Source organism: Fistularia commersonii, chromosome 6, assembly GCF_037954325.1.
Source record: "Fistularia commersonii isolate RoL2024-O1a breed Wild chromosome 6, RoL_Fcom_v1.0, whole genome shotgun sequence".
Classification (NCBI taxonomy): Eukaryota; Metazoa; Chordata; class Actinopteri; order Syngnathiformes; family Fistulariidae; genus Fistularia; species Fistularia commersonii.
Window position 1 is genome coordinate 7,907,883 of NC_141289.1, and position 22,644 is coordinate 7,930,526.

The window sequence follows — 22,644 nt, forward strand, 5'->3', positions numbered from 1 at the left end:
AATGTATTTCTTATTTTCTGATTTTGTAGCCTCGCCTTATGAGATAGATGTTCTGGGGATCGGCAACAGAGTGAGACCACGCCGCCTCCACATATCAGCTAGAATGTATGAATGGTTGGATGAATGTTTTACCGCACCAGTGTTTTTAAAAAGCCACGGTCTCCTTCGCACAAAGGGTGTTAAGTGAAGCCCGGCGGAGGCACAGATCACCGATGGAGATGAGCAAACATAAATACACAAAAACCACTTTTGCTGCCGCAGTGTGTCTTCCATTCCATTGTCAGACTAGCGGTCCCGTCCCCCTGCTGCCATGACAACCATCTCGAAGTTCCAGGTTACAATAAGCCCTGTTGATGGATATTAATAATGATTACTGCATCTGATGCTTTGCCTTTTGACTCGCTAATAGTTGTTTTTAGCGCCCGATGAGACGAGGTAACTAAACAAAGAGGAAGATGGAAGGATTTTGATTGACCTAGAAAACACAGTAGCTTTTGTTTTCTGCAACCGTAAAAAAAAAAACATCTCGATAAGAATAGTAGAGCATGAAGGAGAAGTAAACATGTCAGATGGAGGTGCACCCCAGCATCCATCGATTCGTCCATCCATCCGATATCTACTGCTTATTCCAGGGTGGGGTTGTGGGCCAAGATTCTAAAGAGAGAGGCCCGGACTCCCCTTTCAGGAGCCTCTTAGTCGCGGAAAGGGGACTCCTGAGCAGTTCGGGCCTCCTCATCTGGCTCCTCTGGGTGCAAACCAGCATCGGTTCTACTCCGAGCTCCTCCTGGATGGCCAAGCTCTTCACCCTATCGCTAAGAGAACCTGGGCACCCTAAGGAGGAAACTCCACTTGGTCTGGCATCTGATTCTTTCAGTCTTGACCCACAGCTTTTGAGCAAAGGTGAGACTGGGAACGTAGACCCACCTTCCCTGCAAGGATGGAACGATGAAGAGTCCGCATTACTGCTGATGTCCTGCTCCATTCTTCGCTCCTTGGAGAGTAAGACCCCAAAGTAGCTGAACTCGTCCACCTGGAGCAGGACCTCATCCCTGACCAAGAGAGGGCTTGTTCTTCTTTTCCTTTTGGCTGCTCCCTTCAGGAGTCACCACAGCCTCTTCCATCCACCCGTATTCTCTGTACCCTCTTCTCACACCAACTAACTTCATGTCCTCTTTAATCCTATCTTTGGTCTTCCTCCAGGCAATTCGAACCGCAGCATCCCACTATAATATATATTCACTATCGGTGCTTTCAACATGATCAAACCACCTCAATCTGACCTTATCTCCAAAGCATGTCCCAGGTGCTGTCCCTCAGGTGGACTCATTCCAGATCCTGTCCATCCCCGTCACTCCGAGGGAGATCCTGAACATCCTCTTTTCTGGTACCGCCAGCTCTGCGTCTTGTCTTGCTGTCTCTAAACCAAACAGCATGCTGGTCCTAGTCTTGTACCGGGTCCAGTGTGAAACATGAGACATAGGTTTGATTTGTATATCTGATTTTGGCACAAGTTTTATGCCGGATACCTTCCCGACTCGGAGATGGCACTCCCCCTTTGTCCTGGCTTAGGCTCTCTCGGATTTGGAGGTGCTGCTTCTGGCCCCGTCTGCTCTTTACAAGCTAAGAGCACCAGTTCATTTGCGAAAAGCAGCGATCCGATCCTGAGGCCGCCAAAGATACTCAGTCCATGGAGATTTTATGTACAGAATCCCTGACATGACAATTACTGCTCTTTTCTCAGCAGAATTTCAATTACTGTAGTTTCAGGATGACATGCAGTAACAGACACCCGGGGATGGTTCTGTAGTGTAACACCAAAAACAATCATTGATGCAAATTATCTTGAGTCCTGCCATTTATCACACGCAGAAGAATTTTGGAGTTTTTTTCTGCCCCCTTCTTTCCCCGTAATTGACCGAATTGACAAGTTTACATAAAGGTTGTGCACCCAGGGCTCGGTAAAAGCCAAATAACGACAATACAATTCTCGTTACCCTTTCTGTATTGAAGACCTATACTAGGGTGTCACGGTTGCATGGTTAACCGCCCCTTTTTTTCAAAGCGCGGAAAAATGATAATGATGCGTTTACCTGGATAAAATTGTTGTTTTTTTCTGGAAATGAACACAACAGTTATCAGCAATACAGTAGTGGCAAGTAAGTAGCAGCAGAAGTGGTTGGTTTGGTCGCCTTTTTAAAGCGGTGAGAAAGAAATTTACTATGAAAACGTCCCGCGGGTGTTTTTTGTCATCTGACAGGAAAAAAAATAGGTCACACAAATAAGAGAACAGGCTTTTACATGCGGCAAAGAGTGGAGTGGAAGTCTGGAGCCCACTGAGAGCAAACACAACAGCGCGCACTTTCGCTTTGCTTTTCTTTTCCTTTTTCTTCTGCAGGGGACGAAAAAAAATCTCCCGTCCAGACATCAATCACGCAAGGCGGGTAGCCCGGCTCGCGCACCTGCGTAGAAATTAATTTTCTCCTTGGAAATTGTCACACACTGAATAATGATGAAAGTTTTAAGATTTTAAAAAACATAAAGACTGAGGAAGTTCTGTCCCTTTCATCTCCCATCCACTTTGAATGTACGCAGGATTAATGTTAATTTTTTCCGACATGTCCTTGAAGTTCCACAGTAAACTTGCTCTTGATGAATTATGGGCTACTTGTACGGCAAAGCCTCTGCAGGGTTGATGCCTGTGAGCATTAGGCTCCTTGAAATCTATAGGATCTCATTTTAGGACAAACAAATGTGGGACTTAAGAGGGTTGAATCAAGGACAGAGTAACATCTCTTGAAGGGAAAAAAAACGGAGTAATGCATGATGATTAAAATGTACAGATCTGACTTTAATAGGATCGGGCCATAACCTACTTCTTCTTTGGGCTGCTCCCTTCATAGGTGGCAGCTGCCAATGAACTTCCTCCATGTAACTCTTTTCTCTGTATCCTTTTGTCTCACACCAACTAATTTATTGTCTTCTTTCCCTCCATCTATGAGTCTCCTCTCTCGACCACTGCCTGGCAGTTCCAACCTCAGCATCCTTCTATCAGGTTCTTAACCATCCCTCCTCAGTGCTACACGTCCGAACCAGGGTTCGGACATGCAATCAAGTAGTGCGGAGTTTATCTCCAGAACATCTAATGTGCTGTCCCTCTAGTGGACACCGATCCTAGTCAACCTAGTCACTTCCAAAGAGAACCTCCACATCATCTCTGCTACCACCAGCTCTGCTTCCCATCTCTCTAACCCAGACAACACCGCTGGTCTTGCCACTGTCTAGGAATAACAACGGGCATACAATCAGACATGGGATCGGGACAAAGATGCCCGCTAGGAGCTTTGCACCACATTGTATGCTTAAATGGGGAATGGGTTGAAACAATCAAGGGACCGAGGAGGGCGCAAAATCATCATCAGCTGGCATGCGGAGCGTTCCTGGCCCTAGTTTTGGTCACGTTGAACAAATGGTGGAAAGTTTTTCTCACGAGCCTTTTTGTCGGTGACAACTTTTCCAGAGGTTTAAATTGAGTGGACCCCAGTTTTTGGGCAGCACACCAGTGAAAAGGTGCAGAGTGTGCAGTAACAGCAGACAGGGTTTATTCTCTGCTGATTTGTGTGTCTGACAAAAAAAAAATAAAAAATGTCATTTTGTGTCACGGTGTTCAGAGGATACACGGCTTGTTAAAATATTTGCTTTGTGACTGTGGGGTGAAATGATCCGTCATGGCCCGTCAACACATTTTCTCCTTTCTTGTAATAGACTTAGGACCTGTCGTCAGGTTCCCCACAGTGGCGGGGGGACCTTGTGTGACAAATCCGAGAAATGAATCAGCTGTGTCATTCTGAACTGTCACTTTCAGAGCCAAACCTGAACAGTACCTTCGTGTCGGAGAGGCGAAGTGAAGCAATCCAGGCGCCGGCTTGAGCTTTGTTTCCCATTCTTCTGGATGCACACAAAGTCCTTATCACACTTCTACATTAATCTCATGATAAGGCAGAAATTCCCGCACCTTTCATCACACGACCAAATGGGCGTGAAATGAATCCCTTAACTCTGGACTGCTGTGTCATTAAATTTTGTGGTCTGTTTGCAGCATTAGCTTGCATGCTAACCACAAATCAGTACTGGTGCTACTGAGTATCTCAGAAAACCTCTGAGGCTAACGTCGCTGGGATCATGACTTAAGACTTAAGATATCACGCACAGATTTCCTCCAGAGGTGTACCACATTCAGCGGGGGCCCTCCGCCGAGCACGAGCGTAATTCAAAGTGACACGGCAGCGCGAAACCACACCGCCGCCTTTCAATTTGCTCGGAGAGGAAGTTACGTTCCGGGATTCCGTGAGCTGCATCTGCAAATGAGGATATCAGTTATTCCAGACCTGCAAAGAGAATTAGCGCACTGTCATTTGGAGGACAACGGGAGCAAATGACCCTCCTGCAGAAGCAGCGGGGCTGAAGGAAAGCTGATTGGCAAACACCAAAAGAAGAAGGAGGTCAAAGAAGGTCAAGGAGAAGGGGTGTATATGACGATTTAGCAATTCTGAGGGAGAATAGTTGCAGTGAAAAAGCAGAGGCCGGGGAGATTGAAAGACTTTAAGGAGACTGATTACAGTAGAACCCATCACCGAGATAAAGCATACTGGCGAGCTTCTCTTCTCGGCATGGACCAAGGCTACACCTCCTGGGGAAAGAAGAAAAAAATGAGTACAATAAGAAAACGGGGGGGGTTGGAAACTTCAAAATTAGAAGTCAAATAGACAAAAAAGCATGGAGACTCGGGCAAAAACACCAGGGAGGTTGTGAAACCCTCAAAAGATGGATCAAACACCTGCTAAAGTAGAGAAGGAGCAAGTGATTGAAAGGGCGAGGAGAATGAGCCGCGGCGAAAAAACAGCCAGGACAAGATAGATCCTTCCGGGCCGCGAGATTGATGACTCCTCCTCGGAAAGAGAAGCGCAGTGATAGAGAGGGGGTAGAGATAGCGGAAGTGGAGGAGGGAAAAGTCCTGATGAAAAGAAGCATTGCGCCCCACAAGACATGGCTAAATCTCAAGGCTGATGAAAGAACAAGACAGCTCTATCTCGGCCCCTCCATCTTCAAACACGCCGTATCGCTAATAGGATCTATACGCCTCTATTTGTTCATAATCAGACATGCATTATAAAGAAATGCATTTCTCCCTCTACGCCTGGCGGAATAAGAACCGGCGCCATCAAAGATGATGCACTTTTAAAATAAGAGTCTGCTATATAAGTAGGGATTAGCTTTATTTTTGTGCTCTGACACGAAAATTGGTACGAGCCGTTCATCTGTCACCGCACTCCGCGGCATACGCCGGAGTAAAACGGGCATTTAACGTACTTATATTCATGTTCAAGCGCGAAATTCGCCCACTTGAAATTGCGTCCTGTCGCAGTCGCAGCGAGCGAAAGAGTCGCTTCAAATGACCCAAAGGGTAGAAGCCTACATGTAGGCGCAGAAGCTGTTGTATCTCCCATTGTACATGAATCCCAATCCCAGGCTCAGAATCACTTTGAATCACGGAAGTGAACGTGTGAAAGGGGGGGGCCTGGTTGTGATGATAGTGAAGGCAGACTGAAGCTGCGAAAACAGGATAAAGTGGATATTAATCATTTCCCCTAAGAACGTTTTTCCCATCGCCGTCTCCGCCTTGATCCGTTTCCCTTGTCGCCCACCCTTATACCCCATCCCAGCCCCCACACGCAGACTGCCAGAGTGGGTTTGAATTGCCAGTCAGTTTGTGGTCCTCGGGGGGATAAGAGGGAAGATAAACAGCATTTGCAAATAGAAAGCGGTCAGAGCTGTAGTGGAGCAGGACGTACCAATGGAGAGTTTCCCGGGATATATTTACTTTCTTAAAAGCGGAGTCCTTTTTATCAGAAGCGGTGATGGATTGATAAGGTAACCATCTGAGGCAGAGCTCTGCCGGTGGACTGAGGCAGGAGCCTGATGTTATGGACTGGTAATGAATGGATAGTAGGAGCCAAATGCATGTCGTACACCTCGCTACCCCGAGTGCACTTTCAAAATATGAGATACGGCGTTTCCCGGCCATCATGCCTCTTGTTACAGGCACGGCTTCTTGTTTTCCGCGATCTGTAACGTTGCCACTCACTGTCCGTCTCTTTTAATCTCTTCCAGATGCTGCTCCACGGAGCCGGGAGCATACCGGCGATCTGCGATGGGACAAAGTAAAGCCTCGACAGTTAGAATTCCACACGGTGTCGTTTTTCCATCGCAACGCTAGAAAGCAGGGGAGCTGATTATCTAAAATTAATGTCAGATGCACGGCGGAGGCAGCCTCAAGCTGCGCCGCCGGATCTAGGACAACTCATGGAGGCGCGGCCTCGAGGTTTCCAACGCTGCCACCGGTAACGCCAGCCAAGTGAACAGCGATGCCTTCTAAGGTCTCCTGCTTATACTTGCTGACAGTGGTATGCTGGGCCAGCGCTCTGTGGTACCTGAGTGTGTCCCGCCCCTCGTCTTCGTACGTGGGCCAGATGAACATCCCGATCCGCAAGACGCCGAAGCTGAACAAAAACGGCACCTTTAGCAACATCCGCACGCGGTCGCTCAATCCGCACGACTTCAGCTATCTCATCAACGAGGTCAAAAAGTGCGAGCCGGAGCCGCCCTTCCTGGTCATCTTGATAAGCACCACGCACAAGGAGTTCGACGCGCGCCAGGCCATCAGAGAGACGTGGGGCGACGAGAGTACGTTTACAGAAGTGCGCGTCGTCACCCTCTTCCTGTTGGGCCGCAGCACAGATGCCGTCCTCAACCAGATGGTGGAGCAAGAGAGCCAGATCTTCCACGATATCGTGGTGGAAGATTTCATTGACTCGTACCACAACTTGTCCCTTAAGACTATCATGGGCATGCGATGGGTCGCCACGTTTTGTACCAAGGCGCAGTATGTCCTGAAAACTGACAGTGACATCTTTGTGAACATGGAAAACCTGATCTACAACCTCCTGAAGCCCACCACCAAGCCCAGGAGGCGATATTTCACCGGATACGTCATCAACGGAGGGCCGATAAGAGATATGCGCAGCAAGTGGTACATGCCCAGGGATTTGTACCCGGAGAGCAAGTACCCGCCATTCTGCTCCGGCACAGGCTACGTCTTCTCAGCGGACGTGGCCGAGCTCATATACAAGACCTCGTTGCACACCAGGCTGCTGCACCTGGAGGATGTGTACGTGGGCGTGTGTCTGCGCAAGCTGGGCATCCACCCCTTCCAGAACAGCGGGTTCAACCACTGGAAGATGGCCTACAGCCTCTGCCGCTACCGCCGCGTGGTCACGGTCCATCAGATCTCCCCCGAGGAGATGCACCGCATCTGGAATGACATGACCAGCAAGAAACACCTCAAATGTTAGCGGCGCCGTGAGGGCTAGCCTCCTCGGTGAGCTGCGAAGGACTCAGTTGACCTCTCATCGCCTGCTTTTCCATCATTGGCAAATACCGTATGACACAAAGCACTCAGCTGAAAAAATAGTATCGACGAACCGTCCGGGGATTAGGCCAGATACTGATTGCTTTGCCGAGAGTCTCTTTTCACCGCAAGGCTCAGACAACCTCCCCCCCGTGTTATTCTTTGTCCTCTCCCACTCCGAGGTATTTCAGTACCATCTAGCCTGGACGTCACAAACTCGGGAACAAAAGAACCAAAACGATGCAAAATGTACAAGTTGCCGGGAGTTTTGTGTATTCTTTTTTTTTTTTCGTTTGTTTGTAGGAAATTACAAAATAGGTAGCTTTGCGACATGCTGGGTTACGAGATGACAAAACTGTCCCCCGAAATCACATGACTGTAGATGAGACCAACACCGATGGGAGTATTCTGACACGGACGTCCGCCTGATAATGAATGTTCTACATGTATCGCAGTTGTTGTGCTTTTGGGACAAGGTGTAAGTGTGGGATGTACCGTCTGACGCCGCGACGACCGAGTTCACCTTGTACAGACCGAATATTACCAACCAATGTACAAATAAGCTGTGTTGCCTCTCCGGGCGGTCTCATACCCCTTTTCAGAATCAGACATATTTTCTTACAACAGATCCATGGATCTTTGTATTACGCGTCAGGAAAGGAAGATAAATAAAGACATAAGCGGCGAATATATCGCCCGCTTGCGTCCCCAGCCGAACCCAGGTGAATGTGACTTCTGTTTATGTGTGACGTGCAGTTGTGTGTCCCAGGCAGTGTCGTGAGCAGCCTGCACGCCACGGTAATTTGAATTACTTGAATAGGAAAGCAGAGCGGATGTACTCCGAGAGCAGCAGCGATGAGGACGTTACATTTTTGAGTGCTTTCTTCTTTACAATTACTTGAGATTAAATAAATTGCTTTTTTTTTTTTTTCTCTTTTTAATGCTTGATATTTGTGTTTATTACAGACGCCGTTGCAGAGATTACATTTCGCTCAATTTAACACATATAATTGAATATGCGCGCGCGTATAGAGAATCTAAATCACGCATTAAAGAGTTTCTCGCCGTGTGAGCGGCAGGAATGGAAGCGTCTCATTAGGGGCTGCCGATGGCGCGGCAGCTGTGTTCGGTTTTGAAGCGGGTCCCGACTTCACGCGCATCGCACGGGCACAGCTCGAGCGCCACGGAAAGAAAATCTGGAAACGACACCGAGGCGTCCTCCTCTGCGCAGGTGTCGTTCGGTGTGGCTGAGCATGAAAATCAATTGTAGCGTCTCACGTGCAATCGGCAGCTCGGCTGTGCTCAACCGGGAACGTCTTAACCGGAGAATTAACCTTCTCCTGCACACGCACTCATTCCTCATGGTTGATTTTCTTTTTGTTATCGTGAATCCGTGTTTCCGCGCTCGCTAAAGTCATTTATTCAGTCCGACAACCCAAATGTTTATCGTTTTCCGCGTGTTTTACTGCAAATTTTCATAAGGTCTATAAGTCAGAATTGCTTATTCTTGCAATTTGTTGTCGAGGTTTGCATGAAATACCGTGTCCGTGTATGTTTTTCTCCAGGTCGCAATGATATTGATTTGACAGGATGTCCACAGCAAGATGGTAAGCGCTCCTGCCTCGGAGCAAGAAGGTCCCCGAAGGTCTCCGGTTTCCCCCCCACATTCCTCAAACGTTCGGAAGGTTCATTGGAGACCTTGAGAATGTATGAGTTGAATATGATGTTTTAATGTGAGCGAATGTGAGTTTGTTTGTCTACATGTGTCCATGAGATGGTGAATGGGTTTTATGTCAATATAGCGTGTGGATGAGTGAATGGTTCTGCATCTGTGAGTGAATTGTATGTCTCTACATAGCTTGCGATTGAGTGAGTGAGTGGTTTTATGCCTATATGATTTGTGACTGTTTCAATGAGAGGGTGAATATTTGTATGTCTCTATACGTGTCCCTGTGATCAACCAGTCTGGGTCAAACCCCGCCTCGGCAATGACGGCCGGGTGAGGCTCCAGTGCCCACTGTATCCCTGACTGCAGGATAAGCGGTATGGATAATGAATGAATGCTGTTGACAGTTGATTCCTTTTGCAGCACAACGTTGCAATTAAGTAAGATGTTTCCTGCATCGTGCCAGTAAATCCCCGATATATCCACCTCTCAGCTGTCAGCCCAAGTTCTTCTCCGCTGAACCCCTTCAGGCTCTTTCTTTTATTTATTTGCTTTCTATAAGTCGTTGCTCCGAGTCATCGCCTTAAATTAATATTCAGCGGTTGTTGGTTTTGCTCTGCTCTGCATACGTTGAGTTTACAGCTGAAGTATCCATCCAGCCGCAGTGCCTGGGTTGTTGTGTTTAACCTTCATTGCCACAATGCCAAAATCATCCAATTGTCGTGAGTCACTCCGTCTTTTCCCTAATGAGATTTTAATTTGACACGGTTGTGTTCTCCTCCATTCTTTCACCATTAAAAGCAACCGTGTGTGTTTTACAGTGAAGTTGATACTCACCCGGGCTTTTTGATTATCATGTTATATCTCCAGCGCCATGGCAACTGATCCCAGACACTTCTGGAGGAGTTTAATATCCACCCGTTCATCAGGCAAACAGAGACCTGGTATTCAACCACTCCATGCCGTATCTCCATTGTTGTTCCCAGGTGAATCACCATTCATTCATTCATTCATCCATTTAGTATCGATATCGCTTTTCCTCCATTTGGGGCTGCGACGGAGCGTGGATTCAATCCCGGCTGTCATTGGACGAGAGGAGGAGTTCAACCTTGGCCGGTCGATCACATTGACAGGTATAGACATAAAACCATTCCCTCCGTTCATTCACATTTCATACCGAGAGATACGAGTCCTCACTCCTTCATTCGGACACAACCGTTCATCCTCTCATTCACATGTCATTTAGAGACATACAACAATTCTGTCATTCATTTTTGGATTACACAGACATACCTTTCAATCTCAGTCACAATTTAGACAGAGACAAACGAACATTCACCCTCTCATTCACACGTTTGGGCAATTTTGGGTCTCAAACCAAGCTCTTGCATGTTTTTTGGACGGCGGGAGGAACCCCAACCAGGCACGGGGTAAACATGGAGACTCCACACACAAAGGCCCTCCTGTGGGAATCCAACCAGGTCTCACTGTGAAGGTCCAGCTACCGCTGCTTCACCGTGACGCCCAGGAAAGTCGGTTGCCGGGTAAATACGTCCAGGCTGCCGGTATTTGAGGTGAATTACTGTATGACGAGTTCGCAGACAGATTCCTCGCGAGGCCTTCTGAGCGTGTGTGTCCCGGATTTGTGAACTATTTGTTCTCAGCGGCATCTTCTGAGGCTCCGGCGGCACTCCTGCAGGATTCGTCGGGGAGGAAATGAAAAGTATCCTCTGTTCCGTACTTGCAAAGATAAACATGAATCCACGGGAAGCACTCGTGGTGCGGGAAACGGTTCTTGTCGACGGGAAAACGCGCCGAGACGGCGCAGGGTTTCTTCGTCGTGGAAATATCTCCCCAGCCGGCTTCTCATGATGTCAAATACCCCCCTCCCCCCTCGTATGATCAGGGCCGCTACGACGGCTTCTGAAAACCAAAAAATATAATTGCAATGAATAATAATGTCGCGTTCGCCGTCGAGCTTTGTTGTGCCGGGGGAGAAAATGAGTCGGCCTCGGAGTGTTATCATTTAATGACTGCAAAATACGTACAAACCGAGGCCTGCCCGGCCGCATGCATGTGAAATCGTTGTTATTCCTCGCTTATTATCCTCCATGCTGCTTTGCATTCCTCTGATCACCCCCTTTGGCATATGCAATTTGATACAGTGTGCTGAGTAATAGAAAGTCTGCGCCGGAATTGGCCGAACCACCCCTGTGGTAGAGCATTTCAAAGGCTCGAACTCGGGCAAAAAAAAATTAAACGATGATTATTCCGGTGGTAAAGGGAGCTCGTTATGAGCCTGGCTGAGTGAGAGACGGCGGGAGGAAGGAAGGGAGGCTCTGATATTAAAACAAAAGAGTTGGACGTCGTCTACGGAGACCGGAAGCCTTGGAAATCAAACGCAGAAGATGACATTGAAGCGTAGTTAGACGGTGCAACTGGAGAAATGTGAATTTTTAAACCCCTTCCATGCATATTCATATTCTGCGGTCTTTCGCCGCCGCGGCCGTACACAACCGCACACGACCTTTTGACCCCGCGTCCTGTGAGGCACAAAGAGAAGAACAGCTCTGGGATTAGTGAAAAATATGCCATTGTAGCGGCAGGGCGGGATAAGATCGGGAGGAAAGCGTTTATTGAAAGCAACGCTTTCTAATGCTTTCCTTGCAGGAAGAGGAGCCGTCAGAGAGACGCTGGGATGCACTGGAAGGAGGGGTTGTGCCGTACAATCATTCATTCATTCATTATCTATGCCGCTTATACTACTCTAAGGGTGTCAGCTCATCGGGCGAGAGTGCGGGATTCACACTGGACAGGTCGAACGCAAGCCACATATAGAGACATACAACTATTTCGTCATTCATTCATGTCAGAGACATACAACCATTCACTTTTTCATTCATTGTCACATAGAACCGTCCAGCCATTCACCCATTCATTCACATTATATTGACATACAGCGATTTGCTCACTATAGACGTACAAACGTTCACCCTCTCTTTCGCACGTGTGGACAATTTAGAGTCTCCAGTGAGCCTCATGCATGTTTTTGGACTGTCGGAGGAACCCCGGAGAACCTGGAAGAACCTCCCGCAGAAAGGCCACCCGTCGGAGTCCAACCGAGGCCCTCCGAGTGCACGTTGTTGGGTTGTTTCTCGAGCTCGGAAGCTCAAATGTGGAGCCTCTTGAACCGAGCCCTGAATTGCGCTTACCCTTGTGCCTTTTAACTTGATGTTAACCCGACTGAACAGGAGGCGGGGTTGTAACGGAGCTGTATCTTCAGTCATCAGCGGGGCTTCTGTGCGACTTTGGAGCTGAGAGGCAGTTACGGAGGGCTGTGAGTTCATTGCGTCACACCTGAGAATTTACGACGGGCTTAACACGCGACATGTAAAGGGAGGACTCCGGCTAGACCGGACACGCCTCCTCCGATATCGGGGTGTAAATCATGCAAACATCTTGACAGCGCTGATGATCTGACCCGAGTCTGCAATGACTCTGACCTGAACAGCCGGTTCCCCGACTCAGAGCGCAGGACCTTCCAAAAGGACGAGATCATATCCCGCGTTTTCAATCATTCATGCTACCGCGAATATGAATCGAATATTCCATAAGCGGCTCGTAAACAACACTGGTAGAAATCCTATCACCATACTTAGGAAATTCATCAAATAATAATTTGACAAATTATATAATTAAATATTGATTTCAGTAGCTATTTATTGTACAAATAATAAATTATCACCAAACAATGTGATATATTTTCCATTGGAAAGACAGTGTTATCATTAGTTACACAATTATAATAGTCATCAATGTATAGTCAAAAAGCTTATAAACTTAATATTTATGATTAACTTTTACAGAAGAGTTCATTAACTATATATACGGTTTCTGAGCGATAGTTAACTAATACTTTCCATTAAACAGTGAATTAATTACTCTCCAACTAGTGACACTTTCTGGTGCTAATTAGCATCATTAGCAAATGCTAATGCAAGACTCAGCTTAGATCGTTAGCGCCGCGGCTGCTAAACAACTTGTTATTCACAGCGAGCGTGTTGTCGCGCTGACGGCGGCCCGATAACGTGCAGAGGCGCTAATTTGGCTGTGGACTCATTAGACGACAGTTCCGACGTCGGCTCCGAAGTTTAGACGTGTTTTATCTCACATAATGCATGCATTAACATTGCAAATGGCGGGATGTGAATGCCAAGTTGTGAAGGTGAACCCACCCAAAAAAAAAAAAAAAAAAGTACATAAATACATATATACTGCTCAAAAAAATAAAGTGAACACTTGAACAACACAATGTAACTCCAAGTCAATCACACTTCTGTGTAATCATAGTGTCCACTCAGGAAGCAACACAGATTCATTTTGACTTGTTTTAAGGACATTACATCAAAGTTGGATCAGCCTGGAGTTTGTTTTTACACTTTAATTTTGAGTGTGATTCCTAATCTAGACCTCCATGGTTGATACAATTGATTTCCATTGATCATTTTTGTGTGATTTTGTTGTCAGCACATTCAACTGTGTAAAGAGCAAAGTATTTCATAAGAAATTTCATTCATTTAGATCTAGGATGTGTTTTTTAAGTGTTCCCTTTATTTTTTTGAGTGTATAAAGGTACAAAGGCTTCATCTGCATTGTGGCGACTTTTAAATTATGGGATGAGTACGCATGGGTGGACCGTTTCACCCATAACATTGATTTTGCGATGACATTACGGTATTCATACAAGTCAATGGTGATAAACACTCATGCACTCATGCCTCCCATGTTTGTCACTAGGCTCCTCAAAGGAAATCTTTTTTGACATGCTCGCCTTGTGTGGTCATTTCGGTAGGCATTTGAAACCCCCAACAGCAAATGGCAGCTATGATTGTGAAGGAATTTAAAGATTGATATATGGCGTTAATATTTATGTCAGCCAGGAAATGTCGTCCTCGTCGGTGACACCTTCCAACTGCACGGATAGTTTCTGTCACTCTTAACTGATAGGTAAGATTAATTGGGGGTATCCGTCAGGTCAGGCGGGCGGGGTTTCACAAGCTTGTCTGACAGTGATGGCTGGATGTCTACGAGGAACTCAACCCGAATGAACGGTGTGAACGGTAAATTAACCAGTGATGGCCCAGAATGGGAATGTTTTCCAGAAGATCTCAAACGTCCTCTGAATGTCACGTTTTTTCAATCCAAGGGTGCAAGCCACTATTTCCAGAGTTTGCTGCCCGGTAGACGTCATCTGCTCCTTGTATGGAAGCGGACAAAAAGTTTTGCAGAATGTGGAGGTTCTTCTACGTGACAAATGTGAGATGGTAGCTTTTTTTTTCCCCTTTCGTTTTTATCCGTAGGGTTAACATCGCTCCAACAGCTCATTCTTGGCTTTCCTGTCGGACAATTATCAGTTTCACAAGATGAAGAAAGCCCTCACTTTCAGTCCGTCACGCGACACAACACCAGTGACATCGGTCTTTTGCATTTAATCCGTCATGGATGAACCATTAGCAGCAAGCAGCCACATAGCAGCACCCGGGGAGCAGCCAGGGGTTCAATGACTTGCTCAACAACAGGCTTGGAGAAGCTTTGGAATCGAACAAGGAACGTCTGGTTCCAAGATGGTCGCTCTTAACGCCTTTCCCCGCGTAGCCGTTAGCATGGACACCGGAGCGAAGGCAACGCCAGAAACACGGGTGCCGATAGATGGTGCCGTGATTTTGTAATGAACTTAAACGCATGCACTCTTAGAGACACTTCACGTCTTCTCAAGCCAATTCCAAGAGAATATAAACTGGGAGTCTTGGCAGTCCAAAGTACTCTTAGTATGCCAGGGTACTCTGGAGTACTCCGTAGTCCCCCATTGCAGTCCACTTATGCATGGTGGTTGGCTTCAGCTTTAGCACGACCGTTCTCCGAGCGTTCCCTTTTCAGGAGCCGCGAACTTTTGTTCCCGTACAGACGGATGACCAGAACGCATCTGGAGGTTTTGATGTTCACCCCAAAGGCTGGCACGTCAGGTGTTTGACCATCACACGTTTCCCTTAAAATGCATCGCTGCGACTTCGAGAGGAACCACATCACTCTGCATTGTGCAGAATGGACCGTGGGTCTTTGTCCGGCTTAAAGCAGGCACACAGAGACTCTGCTCCTTTTCCCTAGAGGGACATTTATCTTAACCTTGTACAATAAATGGCCGTTCTCGCCGCCACCATATCCTCACCACACAGCACGCTCACTTAATTGATTTATTTTTGCTTTTGGTGTACAGCTCAAGGTGGAACTTTTGGCCTTGGCATTTTGCGCGCTGAGCTCACCCTTTCAGTTTTTACAAAGTCATGCGTGAATCAGAGGCAACGAAACGAAAAAAATAATTTCTTGATCCGAGGGCCGTTTGCATCACTGCTAAAATGACTCGCTCAATTCCAAATGACTTTATTTCCTATGATACATTCACAGAGTAGCGATTAATAATTCGTACAATTTTGTAACCCAAGGAGGACATAAACTGTTATTCTCACCAACATCTGAGGGGTTATTTATTTGCCTGCCTTGGGGTTCCTCCAGGTTCTCCGGTTTCCTCCCACTCTCCGCAAACATGTCGGACGTTCTTCATTGTCCGGACGCCTGAATGGTTGCATAGGTGCATGACGTGTCAATAACCGATTAATCGTGTCTATAGGGCACAGTGTCCAGAATGAACAAATCAATTCTATTTAATTACCATTCACGTCTGCTAATACTTGACTGCGCCGAAGCTCTTGGATACAAGAAAAACATCCCTGCTGAGGCTTCACTGAGACAAATCATATATTTCAGCATATGTTCTCTGTTTTTGTGGCTCCTGCCACGGGACCAGACTTTGTTGTCCAGGTGTGTTCAGATTATCATTCAGGGGAAAAAGGCCCCAACGGCCAGGAACTAATCAAGCAAGAATGGTTTATTCAAAGTCAGGAAAATTCACTTACGGGAATGAATGTCATCCCACGAGGATCGTTCGGCTCCTCCAGACACCCTCCGGGACGCGTCCAGTCGAACGTGTAGATTAAGAAGCTCTGGCCCCGAGCCAAAGGGTCAGGCTCATTTCATACTTCTGATCAAAAGGTCGGAAAAAAGTCCTTATAAGGACTTCCTGCCACCTTTTGGTTTCACACATTCTTGGAATGTGGGCACCTGGGGTGCGGGGCCGCGTAAAACCGCGCTCCGATCAAACCCGCGGGTCCGTTTTGATCGATTACGCGCGGGGGGTGTCAGTGGAAGGATACGGAGTACAGCGATCCCTCGCTATAACGCGGTTTACTTTTCACGGTTTCGCTACTTCACGGATTTGCATTGTGCATTGTGGTCTGCATTCTGATTGGCTAAAAAGTCACCCCGCTTCTTCTCTACCTGTGCGTCAATAACGATGCAGTTTAAGATGTACACGTACGTAAAACAGCTTGCCAAATTTACATTACGTACGTGCAAATTCTCTTGCAATTTCGAGCTTCTCTAAAACCCATAATGTTGACAAAGCGCTCTGGACCGACAAAGCACCTTGCAGGGCCCAAAAGGCAGCGGAAGATACTATCTATCGCAGATAAAGTTAAACTTCTGGACATGCTAAGGGAAGGTAAAAGCGATGCGGCTGTAGGTCGGCATCACAGAATTAATGAATCTTCCATTTGTTCCATAAAGAAGGAAGAAAAAAACATAAGGACGACAGCACCAATGTATAATAGAGTATTTAATTGTATAATAATTGTAAAAAAAAATAGAGGTTTCTACTTCACAGATTTTTGCATATCGAGGGTTCTTTTTGGAACGTAACCCCCGTGAAAAACAAGGGTATACTGTAGTGCATTCCTCGACATGACGTGATGAGGTTACATTCAAACAGTCTTTGCAGTTGATACTGAAATGTTGGTTTGAGGTAGGAGATCTTGCAAGTCCATCTCTTGAGGTGAGTATCCTCATGTCATACAAGGACTACAATCAAAATAAAAAGTAAATACAATGAATGCATACGATCATGACACAATATTCTAACAACGTACAATGTGGAGCGGGTTCCTTTCAGTTTTTGCTTATTTTAGAGTGCTGGGAAACATTGAAGGAGAGCGTCAAAGTGGTGCATGAATATACAGTTAAACAAGTCCACAAATACAGTCGGTGTTTTCCATGTTCACTCATTCTGATCGGCTCCTGCTCAGCATCCCGTCACTGGCGGTGCGTCTCCACGCCGTTCACGTCAGGTTGTTGTATATCAGCCTCCGATCTAGTCAGAAGGATCAGATGTATTGTCTGCAAGCCCCTGATTCGGACAGAATGATAATTGGACTGGAAACTGTCCCAATTGTCTTCCGCTGCAGGGCCGGGGGCTGCGGTGCAAAAGCTCGGAGTCAAAGGCGGACGGCGTTCCACGTTTCGATGTGCGAGACGAGTTTGGCGTCGTGTCGGGTGGCAGCGGGGATCGAGAGCTCTCCATGTGAAACGAGGACACGGTGCCGGACATGATTAAAAAGGAAATGAAAAGACTACAGTAAGTTGTGAGATAACAAAAAAAAGAAAAAAAGCTTTGGATCAATGCTTACCACTCTTAAGCAGGCTTAGTTAACTTTTGTCTCCTTAATTCTTCGACCTTTATTATAACTTTCCTCTGGGAAACCCGATTCAATTAGACACTTAATTAGAATCAGATCCTGATGCAGCAGTTTCAGGCAGTGAATAAAAAATGAAAAGAGAACATCACGTCACATGTGTTTATGCCACAAAAAAATTCTGAATATACAAGACTGAGAGACAGAACACAGACTGAGAAATACAATTAAAAAGTATTACATTACATTACACAACAGTCATTTGGCAGATGCTTTTATCCAAAACAACTTACAAAAAGCGCGATTCAGTCACCGAGGATCCGAAGTACCCGTAATCCGAAGTCAGAAGTGACCACTCTACCAAATAGCCGTCTCAGAACCATATGCATACATACATTCATTTCATCCTTTTTTTTTTTTTTTTTTTTTCGGGGGGGGGTTTGGGATTTAGGTTATTTAGTAATTCATTCAGTCATTCATTTTATGTTATCAATCGCACATCCATCCTTTGGATGATCTCCAGTCGATCACAGAGCAACATACTGAAGAAAAAAAACATTCGCCCTGTCATTTATACATCAAAAAGAGACATACAACCGTTCACACTCATTTACATGTCATATAGACATATAACCATTTACTCAGTCACTCAAAAGTAATTGAAATACAACTATTAACTCATTCATTCACAGCTCACATAGAGACATACAACCATTCACTGATTCATTTTCGAGTTATAGAGACATGACTTATGGTCTCCAATTAATGTAACTCGTGTTTTTGGACCGTTAGAGGAAGCCGGAGAACCTGGCGGAAACCCGCGCATCATCGGCCCGCCCACAATGTAATGAAGTAATTGATTATAATACCCACGGTGATGGATAAACGCTGCATGGCAGAACGAATGAGATTTTCCGGCAACACATCGGCACGTTAAAATTGGGGCCGAAGTGAACATAGGAAGATCGTTCGAGTAAAAAGTAAGATAACGTTCTCGACGACCACATACTCAGGCAGCTGAGTCCAAAATAAAAGTCCCCACCAGATACCAGATAGTTTTATTCAAAAAGAAGTCTTTGTAGACCGGGCGAAATTTAAATTTGATGTCCACAACCGCAGCACTGCTGGGCGATTTTCATCCTATATTATCCTATATTGTGAAACTATCGAAATTCACGACGGGTGCCGAGTCGGAGAGGGGGTTCTAAATTCAAAACACGCTTCCCCCGGTACTCGGAGGCACTTTGACACTTGTACTTACAAGCTTCCCTCCCTCTTCTGTTCTTCTTTGCTCCGTTTAAATTCCCTTAATCAACCGTAGTCCAAACACTCCACGCACTCAGTGCCTCATTTTGGGATGTAATTAATCTCCATTAAACGCGCACCCTTCTCTTTATCTTACCTGACCCGCATCTTGTGCAATTTTGTGCTCGAGAACACAATTCGGTCGAAGCGAGCCCCAAAAATCTCGAAGGGGGAGGTGGTGTTACATAGCACCCGGAGACGACTGGCTTTTAAAACGACGTCTGGCGTAAAGATAGACGAATGTGAAAACACTCTTCACCTTTCCCGTCTCGTATTTACCGAGATCCTAAGCCAGCTTTTCGCGTCCGCCACCGCTGATTTATCAATGTGAGAAATCCTCAGCAGATGCCAGCAGACTGTTTCCACGCTTCTGACAGACAGCGTTGCGTTAAAACCCAAAACAAAAAAACAAGGCTATTTGAGGAAGACCGATCTCGGAAATCTATGAAAATGGAGACGGAGTGCGAGGAGGGTGGGTTGTGGGTGCGATAGTTTTCCTTGCACTTGTTTGACGCTCTTCTCTAAACTTGTCAACAAGTCTTGCTTTGTGTCTTCGGCATAGAGGGAAATACAAACATAATGCACCACCTGTCACATTGTTGTTGTTTTTTTTAATCTTACTTCGGGAGACTTAAAATAAAGTCTGTGATTTATTTTACACCCCGGCTGCCTCGCTGTTCGTCATTACCGGCAGCTCGCGGTATTTGCTAGTCATTAAAAATAGAGCGAGGCGGCAGCACATCGATGCTACTTAAGGTACAATTGACAAAATAACACATTCAGTTCAATCTCTAATGACAGTACAATACTATTAGACTTCGCTAATACGCCCGCTTTCATTACCTTGCAGTTTCAATGAGCTTTACATCCCATTCATCCATTCACGCACATTGATTGCGGCAGAGCTGCCATGCAAGGTGCATTCATCTAAGGTAAACATGTTGCTCGGTCTATCATTTACCCCAAAAATGAGACAATTTTGCTCGAATCATGGCTTAGAATGCAGTATTCAGGAAACAGGCTGGTTTCATAAGGAAGAATGTTACAGTGGGCGAATCGGCACCTCGTGCAGTGGTCTGGAAAGTGAGTTGGATGTAATGCCAACTCCTTGAAACCTGTTTGCTACCTTCCATTTCTTGCTGGTACTTGTCTCCCATTGTAGGACGCTGACTCAGACTGCAACAGTTCAAACCTTCCCGGTTTTGTCATTTAGTATCAGCCATCCATCTAACCATCTTTTGCTACTTGTGGAGTCGCAAGGGCATTGGTCCAGAGGCCCAAGCTTCCCTCTCCCTGGCCACTTGGTCCACCTCTTCCAGAGGAATCCCGTGGCATTCCACGGCCAGCCAAGAGCTCCTCCCGCATCCTTATCTATCCATTTGTATCCTTGGTTTTCGCCTCCGGCCTCCTCCCAGTGAGAAGAACCCCAGAAGACCTCACTGAGTAGGTGTCCAGGAGGCATCCGAGCAACTCATACTCTGTGCCCATCCTGGTAGCTTAGCTATTCAACCTATCTAATCGAGCCCAGACTTTCCTGTGGAAGAACCTCATTTTGGCCGCTTGTATCTCTGATCTTGTTTTTCTGGTCTCTACCCAAAGCCGGTGACAAGAGGTGGGGGTTGGAACGTAGATCGCTTTTGGGTTCAGTCCTATGGAACTGGACCTCTTCGCAGCTCTTCACACCTCTCGATCTCTCGCTCCTTTAATTCTTCCAACGATCTCATCCCCTCTCCGGTCAGAGGAGCACACCCTCAGATTCTGAGGTGCATCACATGCTACCGCTCCTAATTAAAGCTGGAGATGATGATTGGATGAAGCCACCACAACGTATGCAAAAAGTAGAGTATTGCATTGTGTTAGTGTTTGTTCAAAACCAACCACATGGTGACCGTTCATTAGTTCTCTTTCTCTTCTCTTCAACATCTACCATCACGTGTCACATGTGTATCCAGCTTTGTGATGGAAGAACCTTGTTCTGTCAGCAGAGGCGCATGGATCTGAATGCAGGGAACAGCGGGATAACGAGGGAGTTATTTATTGAAAACCAAAGATCCAGAGCCAACTGGGCGCTGGCGGGACATGCAAAGATTTCAGGAAACCAAACAGATGATCTGACAAAGACCATAAATTGCAGACGGGGATGAAATGCAAAGAAGTCATTGGAGTGACAGCAGAGACAGGTGCACAGAATGAGGGCTGGCAGGAGGCTACAGGAGGTGGAGACAACGGGCACAGGAAGGTGAGGAATGATTTAGCTGATACATGTAAACTAGGGCTGGGTGGGGAAATCAAAGATAGCGACAGATAGCGACAGACCCTGAGAAGAAATCATTCAAAGAAGAGACTGAAGAGTAAAGCTGAGAACACAGAATAACAAATGCGCAAACTTAGCTTTAGACGCTTTCACGCTGCAGGAACTTTTTGGAGTTCCTAGACCGTGGACGTTCGGTTCCAAGAATCATCTTAGCTCCTAACCTGAGGCAGGTTTTTTTTTTGGGTGTCATAGGAACTATGTGAACATTTGCTTAGTGGATTTTGGAACTCACAAGCTACGCACATTACCAGATACTGGCCGAGCACAACTTTTGAAAGCTACTGTCGCTGCTCAGCTGTTTTCTTGCAGCTTGCCACAAAATGGAGCGATGAGGAGAGCCGAGCTCTTCTGGTCTGCTATGCCTCAGAGAGCTTTCAAGGGCTTCAACCTTTTGGCCAGATTAAGTGCGGAGTTGGCTAACGGCTAGCTGGGTTCTTCACAAAATAGTGTAGGGAGAAGATAAAAACACTTCCACCATCTGATAGTCCATGGTTATTATTCCATGAACTCTGTGGCAGCTTCCACATCCATGTTGTCGTCTTCATCGAATTCGTTGGTTTGTTTCTGAGTGTGGGGCTTAAAGTGCACGTCAAAGACGCTTGCAACATATCTACCTGCCTGTGGGAATGCAAAAAAAAAAAAGCTCAGAGCTGGATCGTTCTTTTAATTGAGCTCGAAGATCCACTTTTGACTTGAGAAGTCCAACCTGAAGTCAATGAAAATAAAGAATCGAACAATCCTATGCTAAGTATACAAACCCAACGTTGATTAATTTGTTGTCCGACAGAAGCCGGTGGACAATCGTCCGCATTTCGGCCCTTGCCTTTCACCTCTGTCCAGGCCGGCTACCCGCACCGCATGGACGACGGCTCAGCGTTTATTTGTCGATTCTTCTCAGCCCGCAACCTCATCTGCTTTCCCGTTCCTGTCTCTTGTCACGAAAAAAAAAAAAAGAATCGGCATTCATAAGCAGATATCTTGCGTTCAGAGATAGGGATCTCAATATAATTAAATTACCCGGCCCTAAATGTAATGAAGTGGCATTTAACAGCAGTCAGTCTCCTCATGATGTGATTGTTAGGTGTTTATGCAATTCACTTGGTCTGCTGATTTTGTTATTGAGTTAGTTTTTTCTTCTGTCTGACCTTGATATTCTCTCTCTCGCTCTCTCCCCCTACCATCTCTGGACTGATAAGCTGCCGGTGTTTGCAGTCCCGCGGTCTATCACAAAGATCCATGCTGAATACTGACGCCACGCTAAAGACGGCTCACGACGTGACGTCCGAACAGATGAGAAATCCTACAGTGTCAA

At 46.3% G+C, this 22,644-nt stretch overlaps 1 protein-coding gene across 2 annotated transcripts in view; it reads left to right on the forward strand.

Moving 5' to 3' along the window:
• Window positions 1-8,401, forward strand: part of LOC147233276 (beta-1,3-galactosyltransferase 1-like) — a 134,483-nt gene extending 126,082 nt beyond the window's left edge. For both annotated transcript variants that reach the window (XM_086147924.1, XM_086147925.1), the window contains one exon: window positions 6,169-8,401. In XM_086147924.1, coding sequence (XP_086004050.1) covers window positions 6,423-7,409 — 987 coding nt within the window. In that variant the 5' untranslated portion in view covers window positions 6,169-6,422 and the 3' untranslated portion in view covers window positions 7,410-8,401. The remainder of the gene's footprint in view (window positions 1-6,168) is intronic.
• The last annotated feature ends 14,243 nt before the right edge of the window (window positions 8,402-22,644 follow it).